Source organism: Aricia agestis, chromosome 6 (genome assembly GCF_905147365.1).
Source record: "Aricia agestis chromosome 6, ilAriAges1.1, whole genome shotgun sequence".
In the NCBI taxonomy this organism is placed as follows: Eukaryota; Metazoa; Arthropoda; class Insecta; order Lepidoptera; family Lycaenidae; genus Aricia; species Aricia agestis.
Genome location: NC_056411.1, coordinates 11,534,135 through 11,548,902, shown reverse-complemented (window position 1 = coordinate 11,548,902; position 14,768 = coordinate 11,534,135). Strand labels below are relative to the sequence as shown.

Genomic DNA, 14,768 nt, shown 5'->3' with positions numbered 1-14,768 from the left:
TCCGTCATTTCTTGAGTTAGAAACATGAAACTTTATTTTTGGGTTACTGATTAAAAATGAATGGATACGTATTTAAGCGTTTTTGGAAATTCTACCCCTAAGGGGGTGAAATTGGGGTTGAAAGTTTGAATGAAACTCCGTTATTTCTTGAGTTAGAAACATGAAATTTTATGTTTGGGTTACTGATTAAAAATGTTTGGATACGTGTTTAAGCGTTTCTGAAAATTCTACCCCCAAGGGGTGAAATAGGGGTTGAAAGTTTAAATGAAAGTCCGTCATTTCTTAAGTTAGAAACATGAAAGTTTATTTTTGGACTGCTGATTAAAAATGAATGGATATATATTTAAGGGTTTTTAGAAATTCTACCCCCAAGGGGGTGAAATTGGAGTTGAAAGTTTAAATGAAAGTCCGTCATTTCTTGAGTTAGAAACATGAAACTTTATTTTTGTGCTACTGATTAAAAATGAATGGATACGTATTTAAGTGTTTCTGGTAATTCTACCCCCAAGGGGGTGAAATTGGGGTAGAAAGTTTGAATGAAAGTCCGTCATTTCTTGAGTTAGAAACATGAAAGTTTATTGATGTTTGCGTTTGACGTTTGCTTAAATAGGGTCCGTTTTTACCCTTTGTATAAGGAACCACAAAAACAAAAAGGAGAAAACTATCCATCTTTGTTATTATACTATGTTAACGCGGATGAAGTCGCGAGCAACAGCTAGTATAATATATAGACTTACTATCATATTGTGATCGTAAATACGACACTTAACATAATATTTCAAGAAAGAAGAGACATTACAATTTACATTGCATTTAGTAGACTAAAATCTAAATAACAATATTCGCCCATGACTATTAACAATGTCGGATATGCAAAATCGTCATTTTTGTTTTATTTCATAAAATATGTCCTTATAACCAAGGCTATCATGAGCTGAAAAGAAAAAATCTATATTATGCGTAGTTTCTGAAATAGCCACATTAAAAATGTTGTTTATTACTAAGATAGCCCGCTAACAATGTCGGATAGTCACTACCTACGTTATTAACGGAACGCCGAAGCGAGCAAGAGCGCACGATGTGCCACATCCGACTATGTTAACGGAGGGAATGGACGTCGCGCTGTCACTTAATTTTTAGCTACCGTAGTTATATTTTTTTACTTTTCGACGCCATTTTCAATGTCTACAAGATCAGCACAGCCAATTAAAACTTGGTACTCAACGAAATTAAGAAAAATATAGTAAACGGCAAAAATGCTGATGGTAATATTATGTCTAAAGCTAACGCTAGTGCGGAAAATGATACTTACTATTCTTTATAATCTTTTTAAATATTTTTAACAGTATAGCTTATGTTTTATTGCTTTAGATTTGATTATGAGATGAATTCTTAACTTCATCAACATTAATTTATCGTAGGTAACTTAAAATTGTAGGATGTACCACATCCAACGTTCTTTACCGGTTTTTCAAATGTGTAAAATGTCGGTGGTACCACATACGACATTTTTAATCGGTTTTATAAATGGTTAAATTGTCGGGAGTGCCACTTCTGGCATTATTATGTGGATTTAGAAATTGGTAAAATGTCGGTAGTACTAAATCATAATCATTTCATTTACTTTTCTTATTGATTAAATGGCGCTTGTAGTTTGTACCATATCTGTCGTTGCTTACCGACTTTTAAGAAATTTCAGAAGGCTTTAAAATTGGTAATTTTTGTGCGAAAATTAGGTTTTTGTTGGCACATGTCATACATAATGAATTAATATATTTTTTTATTTATTAATCGTATTTTTCATGGTTTTGCGATTTGGTGACTAGTAGCCGCAATAAAGCCAGACTTTCTTGGCATTTTGCTATTAAGCATTACTTTGTCGGTACCAGTCCCAAAAGCTTCAGATATTCTGACATTGACTGAACTCACGATAAAATTAGCTGGTACCGACTTCGAATAATGAAGACTGTAGTATGTACAGAAATAGTTGAGATTTAGACGAATTCTGAAAAAGGCACTATTATAGAGTAAGAGTTATTTAATACTTTTTAGTTCATATTATTATTGTTTTTACCTTGGAAGTCGGTTTTAATTTTTTGTTAAAAATAATAATTCACATCCGACATTGTTAATAGATATGGGCGATATGTCTTGTATTTTCTTTCCGCTTGATACAATTATCGCCCAGCCCTGGGTAATGGGTTACAACTTTACAAGTACAACTTACATAATTCACATCATATTAAAATGTGTTATGGCATAATGACTTGAGTTATGAATCATGCTTGGATGCGGGGACGTCCCTTATAGAGTTCGAGGTGACATAAGGGTATCTCTACAACTTTTTATAACCGTTATCTATAATTTACTATTTTATACGGTAGGTATATTTTCAAAAGCATTTTATCAGCGACGTGATAGCTATAATGATTATATTGTGAATGAAAATCCTTTTGATTTGGTTTTATCGGTTAATCCCGATGTTCGTTCCCCGATGTTTTCGCGATTTTCTCAACAAAAACCCGAAAAATACAAAAAAACACAGCGCCGATAAGGTTTGTGTGATTCGAATTAACGAAATTTGTGAACAAAGTGTTATTTTACAGGAGTTTTAAGATTGCTCAATTAAATTTTAATATATTTACGCAGAGATAACGACATCAATAAAGATAAATAATATTTAATATATTAAGTATATTATTACTTTGTGTTATCTTCCGATAAGGAACTAGGTTTCTTATCAAAATTAACATAACCTAATCCCCTATGTTCCAAAGATTTTTCTCAAAATCTCTAATATGAACCTTCAAAAATGTTTACTTATTTCATCGATAAGCTCTTTAAAATCCGAGCTTTTTTCCCATATAACTGTTATTAACATTACTTTAATTTAAAATCTAGGTATATCAAAATTGATGACTTAATGCATGATTAGCTCAGGTATTTTTGTTGCTGTGCAAGTGTTTTTTTAATCCAAATAAATGGCCGTCATAAAACATAGACCGTACGTAAGGATGTGAAATGGCAGAATTAATTATAATCATAATATTGCTAGTCAGTGAACCGCCAAAGCGATTTTATAGCTAACGAGACTTCATCAAAATTGACTCATTTTAAATGTTACCATAAACCTAGTTAGTAATAAAAAATCGGCTAAGTGCGAGTCGGACTCGCGCACTAAGGGTTCCATACCATTATAGAGCAAAATTAGGCCAAAAATTGTGTTTTTTGCCAAAAATTAAGGGGGGCTCTCATGCCCCCCTTAATTTATTATTTTATTTTAATATTATTATTTATTATTAAATATTAAAGCACACATATAACTAAGGATTTTGAGAAAAATTCAAGTACCTACCCACCTGTTGCCATTATTGATATAGAGCAAAAAAGGTACAAAAAATCACGTTTGTTGTATGGGAGCCCCCCTTAAATATTAATTTTATTTTGTTTTTAGTATTTGTTAATATAGCAGCAACAGATATACACAATCTGTGAAAATTTCAGAAAACTAGCTGTAGCGGTTCTTGAGTTACAGCCTGGAGACAGACGGACAGACATCGAAGTCTCAGTAATAGGGTCCCGTTTTTACCCTTTGGGTACGGAACCCTAAAAAAATATATTATAGTCTATGTGGCAGAGCTGCAGCCAAGATATTTTTTGTAACTATGTAACATAGAAAACTTTACAGCAAATAATGTAATTATCTTTACTCTAAATCTAGTGGTAAGTACTAAATGCATAGCGAACTTTGTGTCGTTGTATGAACATAATTGATATGAAATCATACAGTAGCTTGAAATTATATCTAAGTATTAGAAAATCAATATTTTTAATGATAAAATGCATTTTAAGCTTAAAAGTATGGTATGTATTTGGTGTAACAGCTTTAATATTAATTTTTGTTTTGGGCTTCTTACCGCCACTATGTAAGGCTAATCAGGGTAAATCCAGACCCAGGGTAAGTCCGGATAATTTAACTTATCAATAAATTAGTCGGTGTTTTTTTTTGCCTGGCGCTACAGGCATATACACCATATTGCACTGCAACCGCAAACTGTAATATCGTACCGTAACCGTAGTTTAATTTAGCGTTAACTTCAATCATCCGGACTTACCCTGTATCCGAACTTGCCCTGATTACTATGCATCACACCTTTGTCCGAGATCAGAGGGCATGCCAGTTTTCTCACTTATATCTCACCACTGAAAGTGTGGAAGAAACGGGAGAAATTATTTGAAAGGGCTTATTTGCACGTACTGGAGCAATTTTTATGTTATTTGGTACACATGAAGAATAGACCACGTGAAAAGACATAGGTTTCTTTTTTTGCGGATTAATGTACGGTTTCCGTGACATTCGTAAATTACGCGGGCGAAGCCGCGCGAAACATCTAGTAGCTTTATAATTATGTCCAACTTCGGTCCTGTAAAAAACCAAGTCTGCGTCATTACACCACAAGCCAACTAGTGAACGTACACCACGTTTCGTAGTTATTTGAATAACATGCTCGGAGTTACTTTTAAAGATCCACTTTGGTGGTCTCTGCAGATGTTGCGGGTTTCTGGCTTCGCTCCTTTTACTACCAAACGAGGTTTTCAAGTGTCTACAATTCTGACGGTTTACGGGTGGCTGCTGAATTTGACGATCAGTAAGAATCCATAATAATATTGTAAGTCATGTTGAATGTTTGTCTGCTCAAATACCTCTTCACGCTGTATAAATTCAGATGAAATTTTGCATAAAGGTAATTTGAGTTCCGTAAAAATGGATGAGAAAGGAGTTCCTATCCATTTTCGTTTAGCAATATTAAATTCGTGCAGTATACTCACCTGAATGTCTAATAATGTTATATTTTTCAGGTGTCCGCATATTATTTTTCTCTACCGTTCCTCGTCATAGTTTGTATTTAGCATCGTATGGGTCCAAAGTGTGCCTCATAATGATAATTCTGTCCACAACATTTCAGGCGGGATTTCGTTTGAATGCATTAAGACGATGCTTAAGCACATTGCAGGAGGTAATTATAAAAAAAAATGTATCAGCCGCTAGCTAACACCACTTGAATTTTTGGCAAACACTTGTAAATTATTTCTTAGTAACGAGTCGTTACTAAGAAATAATTTACAAGTGTTTACAAGTCTAACGACAAAGCATAGCGTATACTGTGTAGTTAGGTGATGCTGAGTAGTGGAGCGACTATTGGGTACTGCCGTGTGGTTAAGCCTTAACTCTACAATAATGTACTTTATTTGAACGCCTCCGTGGTCCAGTGGTTCAGAGCTCGGCTCTTGACTCGGAGGTCGTGGGTTCGATTCCCGCGTTGGAAACATGTTATTTCCAAGTTTGGTTAGGATAATGCAGGCTGATCACCTGATTGTCTGACAAGTAAGATGATCCATGCGTCGGATGGGCATGTAAAAAGTCGGTCCTGCGCCTGATCTCTCGCCAGTCGTGTCGGTCTGCCGTCCCACTGGGTTATGAGAGTAAAGGAATAGAGAGTGCTCTTGTGTACTGCGCACACACTTGGGCACTATAAAATTACTCCTGCGTAGCTGGCCTGGTTTCAACGAAACCGGCCACCGTCTCCGAAACCGGTGTGGGAGCTATTATTATTATTATTATTAATGTACTTTTGTAGAGTTAAAGCTTAGCCAAACGGCACAGTACCCAATAGCTCTCAAAACTCTACAATAAGGCACTATTGTAGAGTTAAGGCTCAACTCTACTGCGATTCGAGGTTCCAGTGCGATACATAATATAATTATAATGATTCCTATTGATTCCTACCGGGTAGTGATAGTTCGTAGGGGATATTTTAATACTGTAAGTTTATTAAATGTTTGCGATGAATTAAGAAGTGAGCACACTGAGACGGGCCGTGCCGGAACTCAGCGTGCCGGGGCTCATCGCAAAAATCCGCCTCTATACAATTTGTATGGAAGCCGAAATCCGCTGCGCCCCGACACAGTGTGCGATACGCGTATCCGCTTCCATACAAATTGTATGGAGGCGGATTTTTGCGATGAGCCCCGGCACGGCCCGTCTCAGTGTGCTCACTCCTTTAACGTGCGTGCCCTATTTAAAGTTTTGCTCGGTGTGACTTTAATAATATTATTAATATTTTCAGATACATTTAAAGGTTGGACAGTCGAATATAGATAAGAGAGATATCCGCAGTAGACTGCTGTTGTTATTCGTGTGGTTTACGCTCGTTACCTCAATTTATTTAAAATTCAGCACGGTTTACAAGATTGGTAAAGAATACTATTCGTCCCTTTTATAATTATTTATAAGCAATAGATTGTTTGCCTCTGACAATTATATAAATACTAGCTATCCCGGCAAACGTCGTTTTGCCATAAGTATAAAGACGTATTTTATTGAAGACTGAAGTGACTAAATAAGTATGTTACCATGGCAACGTCCATCGCTATCCCGTCGCACAAACAATGGTCGCCGTCAGTCTCGGTTTGTAATAATTTACTATTATTTATTCAACAAATAACTTAACAATATAAAAAGAAGATGTTGTCCGATTCTCCACCCTAGCCGATATGTTCGCTAAGATTCACTAGAATCGGTCGAGCCGTTTTAGAGGCATTCAACAACGTACACCGTGACACGAGAATTTTATATATTAGACAAATAAAAATAATAACGCAGTGAATGACTGCATAAGGTTTGTTTGTCACTAGAAAGGTTACATGAGAGACAGAGAAAGCGACGGATAAAGGAGTGAGCACACTGAGACGGGCCGTGCCGGGGCTCAGCGTGCCGGGGCTCATCGCAAAAATCCGCCTCCATACAATTTGTATGGAAGCGGATGCGCGTATCGCACACTGTGTCGAGGCGCAGCGGATTTCCGCTTCCATACAAATTGTATGGAGGCGGATTTTTGCGATGAGCCCCGGCACGCTGAGCCCCGGCACGGCCCGTCTCAGTGTGCTCACTCCTTAAGCAGTAGTGGAGGCCCAGGGTGCCTGATAAAAAGGGACGCTGCTAATATGCCCCTCTAGACGCTTAGCACCTATTATGAAATGTAAGATAAATTATAATTTTACTATAAAGATTTTAATAACGTGTTCAATCTTTCTCAGGCGTATTTCAAAATGCAATATATTTAGTGGAGCTTTGTTTAGCACACTTCATAAGCCTTGAACTCCACTGCGTCTTACAGAACTTTTATTCCAGACTTGTTGAGATTTACAAGTATATTATGACTGAGTTGAAAACTGAAAACAATGTAAACGGTAAATAACAAAATAATATAATGATAGTTTGTCTAAAAGACTTTCAATTATGTGTACTTCTAGTTGATAATAATTATCAACTAGAAGTACGTTTATAGTAAGAACAATTATTGTTAATAGAGAAAATCATTTTATCATGAGTTCGAAAGTCGAAAGACTTCAAACCTACAGTAAATTTTGGTTGAAGACTCTCTTTATAACCTTGACCACAAATTAATAATAACAATAATTATTAGGTATTAGTTATAACTGTTTCTACAAGCACAAAGCCTGCAGAATACTTTGACTTTAGTGCTAGGCCTTAGGGCCGCGCTACACCGGAATGGCAGCGGCGCGGCGAGCACTTTCAGAGTCATATGATTTTAAACTTTATCTTCATTAATGTCACGGCCGCCGGCGGCCACGAGCGTCCATGGGCGGCCGCGATTTATCAAGCGATACTATGTATTACAATAATGAAGATAAAGTTTAAAATCATATGACACTGAATGTGCTCGCCGCGCCGCTGCCATTCCGGTATAGCGCGGCCCTTAGGGTCAAATCAGACCGCAACGCAACGCGTAGACGCAATTCTAAAGTATAGATTTGACAGATTTGCAAGGCATCTCACGCAATCAAAATCTATCAATTCAGTACAAATTTAGAAATGCATCTATACGTTGCGTTGCTGTCTGAATTTACCCCTACACTTTTACCTACCGATTTGGTACGACGCGCGACGCGACGGTAAAAGATCAGAAATTATTTTTATAGATGACGCCTTGGAAATGACACCGGAGTGCAAAGTCCGCCTTATCTCAGTATCGTATCTGAAAATAGCAGACACATTTCGCTTGATTGATAAGATGTACAGTACTGTAATGCCGTCAATCGTCTGCCTCACAGTGTTTGAAATGATCAATAATACAAAGATTATATCATCAGTCAGTTCGGTAGATGGTATGTTACGCCTGCTGATATAAAATAGACATGTTATTAGGTACCATCGAGATTCGAGGAAATTGATTCCTAGGCAGTTGATACTTGATAGACCAACGTCCTTTGGTCAGATCATGTCAATTTAATGTAATAATTGTGATCTGTCGGCTGGGTTTTACGTAACGCGACCAAACGTAGGTCCGCCAACTGCCTAGGAATCAACTTCCTCGATAGTACATGGTTAGGTACCATCGAGGAAGTTGATTCCTATGCACAGATTTATTGACAGACCAACGTTATTTGGTCGAATATGTCAATTCAATGTTAATTGTGATCTGGCAGCTGGGTTTGACGTAACGCGACCAAACTACTTAGGTCCCCGATTTGTATAGGAATCAACTTCTCTGATAGTACATATTCGAAGAAATTTATTCATAGGCAGATGACGGACCTGCGTCATTTGGTCGGTTTATATCAATTCAATAGATAAACCGTGATCTGTTAGTTACGCAACCGAAATAAGTAAGCCCTCCATCTGCTATTCGCAATAAACTTCTCTGATAGTACCTACATTGTTTTGTTGGGTTATGTGAAGTCACTGTTAGGCCCAATTCACACCGGATCGGCAGCAGCCGGCAGCGGCGCGAAGAGCACTTTTAGTGTGAAATAATTTTAAACTTTATTAACATACTTATAACTACTAGTATCGCTTGAGAACTTCAAAAGTGCTCGAGGCGCCGCGGGCTGCCGCGTCGTCGCGAGGCGCCTCGAGGCGCCTCGAAGCGTCGCGAGGTGCCGCGAGCACTTTCCGCCGAAGGACGCGCGGTGCACAGTGGATCGAAAATCGAGTATCATAGACATAAGAACTTGAATTTCCAGATGTCATTTTTTTGGGCTGAAATATGGTCTCCTAGTGGCGGCTTCCCGCGACCGCGCGCGTCATCGCGAGGCGCCTCTAGGCGCCTCGAGGTGTCGCGAAGTGCCGCGAACACTTTCCGCCGAAGGACGCGCGGTGCACAGTGGATCGAAAATCGAGTATCATAGACATAAGAACTTGAATTTCCAGATGTCATTTTTTTGGGCTGAAATATGGTCTCCTAGTTGTTATTACATAATAAAATGTAAAAAGACGCAGCTACGTGTAATAATAAGGGAGTAATAATTTTTTAAAGAAATTTTAGTATGGAGCGGACATGAAAAATGAGCATAATATCTCTGGAATCGCATGGTTGGCCGTCAAAAAAGACATGTGGAAATTCAAGTTCCTATGTCTATAAAACTCGGTTTTCGATCCACTGTGCGGCGCTCTGAAGGTAGCGCGCGGCCGCCAGCGGCCACGAGCGTCCACAAGCGGCCGCCCGCGGCGACGCGAGCCGCCTCTGCCGGCCTCGCCGCGCCTCTTTGCGCCGCCGCCGGCCTCGCCGCGCCTCTTCGCGCCGCTGCCGGCCGCTGCCGATCCGGTGTGAATTGGCCCTAAGTCGTGATATCCTGTCAGCAGCTGCCAGCTGGGCTTGACATAATCCGACCTAATTACGGTCGGTACTTTTGCTACCGGGGTTTTATCTGATTAGGCTATTGCTTTATGTTTAATGTTGTGTTATGTTTAACGAGGCAGTTACTTTTTTTTCAGATGCTTTCTTTATAAGCTTAATAATCATAGGCACAGTCTGGAGCAACTTTTTTAATTTTAATATATTCCACAAGATTAATATGAAGGTAAGATTTTTAGTTTTGCGATTTTAGTACTAAGTATATAATAATTAACTATATTATATTATAGATAAAGCGTTGTTTGAGTATCCAGAGTACGTAAGGCGCGAACTCTTAATTTTTTTCAGGCGTTTCGTTTACGATATTTTATTTTTTAATTGAATAATTTGAAATTATTGCATTCTCATTTATTTTTAAAACAGGTAAATCAAATTATCAAAGACTTAAATGAAATAGAGTACTACGTACAAGATGAGCGATTAATCAGTGAACTGGAGTTGTTTAAGAAGATAGTCGCTCTAAACAGTTTGAAGTTTTCACCGCTCGGACTTTTCACGATCACACGAGAATTCGTCATTCAGGTAAAATAATTAGGTGGCCTCTCTTATTCTAGCCAAGACGTGGGAGAGCCATGCTTCGGCACGAATGGGCCGGCTCGACCGGAGAAATACCACGTTCTCACAAAAAAACGGCGTGAAACAGCGCTTGCCCTGTGTTTCGCCGAGTGAGTGAGTTTACCGGAGGCCCAATCCCCTATTCCCTACCCTACCCTATTCCCGTCCCTTACCATCCCTACCCTTCCCTATTCCCTCTTAAAAGGCCGGCAACGCACCTGCAGCTCTTCTGATGCTGCGAGTGTCCATGGGCGACGGAAGTTGCTTTCCATCAGGTGACCCGTTTGCTCGTTTGCCCCCTTATCTCATTAAAAAAAAACACATCGTTTAGTTTCGAAAAAATCGGTAAAGTAGAAATAGTAAATACGACAAAAAAAATAACCAACCAACTAACTCCGCTGGCTCAGCGACCCGAAGTGGATCCTGGCCTCCGAAATGGGCTTCCAGCATTGAGCCCTGTCCTGCGCTACCTCCTGCCAGTTACTGATTTGAAGGTCACGCGGGTCAGCCTCAACAGCATCTCTCCAGAGATACCTGGGGCATCCAACAGGACGACGTCCTGTTGGACGGTCCTTATATTATTATGCTCTTTTTACCCCGCTATCCTCTCCCATTCTTTCTACGTGGCCCAGCCAGGCGTCGGTGAGCCTTTGTTTCTCCGACTATATTCTGTTGGGCCACCAGTCCGGATTCGCCAATAACCGTCATATGTTTAGGCCCGGACCAGGATTTAAAAAAAATTGGTCCTAGCTGAATGCACTTACACTTTCGTTGCGCCGTTTCCATACGGTTCCTATTTGCCCCGTCTCACTGTATCAGATGAAGGTAGGATTTGAAGATAGAACTTCAAGTTCGCCCGGTTAGATATAAAACGCGAATTGCTAAAAATGCAAAATGCACTTTGCTATTGGAACTACCGACCTACAAAGATCTTGTGGCAATATGCCACAACGCTGATGTAATTTTGAGAAATAGCCCTCACTTAAAATTACATCGTTAAGCTGCATATTATTGAGCTTGCATGTCGACCATATGCAAGATTTAACATTATACAGGGTGTAACAAAAATAAGTGATAATACTTTAGGGTGTGTATGTGTTCCTTGTAGAGAGTTCACTGTGAAAGTAGCAGCGCTGAAAGACCAAATTTTTTTTTCACTTTTGTATGGGGAAACTCGTCACGCTCTGGCCCTTGCCCATACAAAAGTGAAAAAAAAAATTCGTCTTTCAGAGCTGCTACTTTCACAGTGAACTATCTACAAGGAACACGTACACGCCCTAAAGTATTATCACTTATTTTTGTTACACACTGTACATAGAATATGGATGACATAGACTGGGGTGGAGAGATTCACATAGACAGTGAGTGTAAAATAGCTTGATATAATCGCGAATGAAATTAGTGACTCTATCATGGTTTGAATTTTATTGGTGTAGTAACTATGGAATAAATGGATAAATATAGAGTTGGTAGAAATTCAATCACTGATCACTTTTTCCAGATCTTCAGCTGTGCCTTCACAATTCTGGTCATATTATACACGCTTGACGATGATGATTCCTAGAAAAGTCGAGTAGAAGAAGTTGAAGAGTAGACTAGTAGAGAGTAGTACATTGCGACAAGGCTTTATATGAACGTGGGCGGGAGCGCTGCTGGTAAAGGAGAACTGTCAAAAATGACGTTTTTGTATGATGGCAGCATTAGTTCCGTATTTCGCCACGTTCATTTAAAGCCTTGTCGAGCTGCATAAGAGTATTTACTATTTAATTATTATTTTTTTGTTTTGTAGTATTTTTTAGGTATAACGTACCTGAGGTACATTAAAGTAAAACAGAAAATGTAACTTATTAGGTCTAATAAGTTACAGTTTCTGCCACACATGAAAAAATGTTTAATTTTTGTACATCTTTATAAAAAAACACAGTTAATTCTTTATATTATGCCAAAAACTGAAAAAAGCTAATGGAAAATCTCATGGAAAATACATTAGAATTGTCGAGATTTATGAGCTGTGGCAGACGTTTATGTTAATGAAAAATTATTCATTACCGGACATTAAGAGGATACACCAGGGGCTAGAGAAATGAAAAAAAAGTACTTGTAATATCTATAGCTGTCTCCCTTACCTCAAGCCTATACCGCAGAACGCGATAGAGACAACTGCAGAAAATCCAGAAAATCAACGATTCGTTGTTCCCTGATTCCTTCTCCAAAACTTAACCGATTTAAGTAGTTTTTTCATTAAAGATTTAAAAAAGGATTGAGCTGTGTTCCTATGTTTTGCTTTTTTTTGTATAATCTAGCCAAATCTGTTTTCTGGACGTTTGAACACAGCGGAAAATCTGGCCATTTTTTTTTGGGTTTTTGAACGTTCATATCTTATTTAATAATTAAATTATGAAAAAAAAGAAAACATAGGGACATTGTATTAGTGGCCGTAGATATTCAGGAAAAAAATTATAACTCTACTAGCATTATCCAGGGAGGAAACAGGGGACAACGTTTGTATGGAAAAAAGGGCGGTGTGGACTCCTCTTAAAATTATTATGATAAGTTTGCGATAAATAAATTTAACGTACTTTGTATTAATCGTTAAAATCCGAATTAGATTATCGGATATAAAATTCATGGTCCTATATAGACACAGTGCAGTGTTAAACTTGTAACACGATTTGTGACAGTCAGACAGACAAAACATGACGTAGTTAGGTACATTTTATAGTAGATTAGAGTATTATGGTAGCTTAACTTATCTAAAACTTTTGTAAGCACGATGCCCAACTAAAATTAGCCTAAATCTATACATATAATAAAATCGTTAAAAAAGTCAATTCTGTATATTGAATATTTTTGAAAATAATACTTGGGACGTGAATCGTGATCTACTATGCAAACGCGGACGAAGTCGCGGGCAACAGCTAGTAAATAATATTATAGTAAGTGTGGACAAGTGCGCCTGTTTCCATACAAATTTCAAGGAGTCTCCTCGATTCCTCCAGGATCCCATCATCAGATCACCACTTTTGTGAACATGGTACCAAATTCGAGTTAAACCCTATACAACACAAAAAGAATTTTGAAAATCGGATCACAAACGGCTAAGTTATCGTTAAACATACAAAAAAAAAAAAGATACATACAGCCGAACATACCTTCTCCTTTTTGGAAGTCGGTAAAAACTGGACCCTATTACTGAGACTTCGATGTCTGTCCGTCTGTCTCCAGGCTGTAACTCAAGAACGGTAATAGCTAGAGAGTTGAAATTTTTACAGATTATGTATTTCTGTTGCCGCTATAACTACAAATACTAAAAACAAAAAAAAAAATATTTAAGGGGGGCTGCCATACAATAAACGTGAATTTTCAAACATTTTTTGCTCGGTATCAATGATGACAACAGGTAGGCACTTGAAATGTACACAATTTATTTAACTGTATTTATACTTTAATAATTACATAATAATAAAATTTAAAAAAAAAAATTAAGGGGGCTCCCATACAAAAAACACAATTTTTTGCTATTTTTGCTCTATAATGGCACGGAACCCTTCCTGCGCGAGTCCAACTCGCACTTGGCCAATTTTTAGATATCTATAAGGCTTTTTATAAGGAGTAATGTATTCTGCTTAGTGACTTTGGATCCAGGATACACCTTCATAATATTATGAAAACTCATTATCTGAATTCTGAGTTCACAAACGCTTACTAAACGTTACAAGTTTTAACACTAACGTGTACCTTAAGAGGATTCCACACCGCCCTTTTTTCCATACAAACGTTGTCCCCTGTTTCCTCCCTGGATAATGCTAGTAGAGTTATAATTTTTTTCCTGAATATCCACGGCCACTAATACAATGTTCCTATGTTTTCTTTTTTTTCATAATTTAATTATTAAATAAGATATGAACGTTCAAAAACCCAAAAAAATGGCCAGATTTTCCACTGTGTTCAAACGTCCAGAAAACAGATTTGGCTAGACTATACAAAAAAAGCAAAACATAGGAACACAGCTCAAGCCTTTTTTTAATCTTTAATGAAAAAAGTACTTAAATCGGTTAAGTTTTGGAGAAGGAATCAGGGGACAACGAATCGTTGATTTTCTGGATTTTCTGCAGTTGTCTCTATCGCGTTCTGCGGTATAGGCTTGAGGTAAGGGAGACAGCTATAGATATTACACGTACTTTTTTTTCATTTCTCTAGCCCCTGTTGTATCCTCTTAATAACAAACAATAATTAATCAAACAAATTCAATGGGATCCTCAAAGCTTTGGATGGTTTTAGAAAGTTTGGATAAAACTACGAATAATAAAAGCATAAAGGCTCAAAAATTGTTGTTTTCAGTTGAAATTATATTTAAATATACTTAATTAAGTATTTTTTAAACTGAAAACCACAATGATAATATGAATAGGGTATGAACCTATCGGTTACTAACATCTACCTATACCTACTATAATAGGAAGATATTAATTACTAAGGGGGCGTCTACAAATT

At 37.8% G+C, this 14,768-nt stretch overlaps 1 protein-coding gene across 1 annotated transcript; it reads left to right on the top strand.

Annotated features, from left to right (window-relative positions):
• The first annotated feature begins 4,462 nt into the window (after positions 1-4,462).
• Positions 4,463-11,881, top strand: LOC121727978. Its single transcript, XM_042116063.1, has 8 exons — positions 4,463-4,649; positions 4,861-5,018; positions 6,129-6,255; positions 7,099-7,251; positions 8,005-8,190; positions 9,800-9,885; positions 10,083-10,241; positions 11,776-11,881. Exons 1-8 carry the CDS (start codon positions 4,505-4,507, stop codon positions 11,836-11,838), a joined length of 1,077 nt encoding a protein of 358 aa, XP_041971997.1. The 5' UTR covers positions 4,463-4,504; the 3' UTR covers positions 11,839-11,881.
• Positions 11,882-14,768: the final 2,887 nt, after the last annotated feature.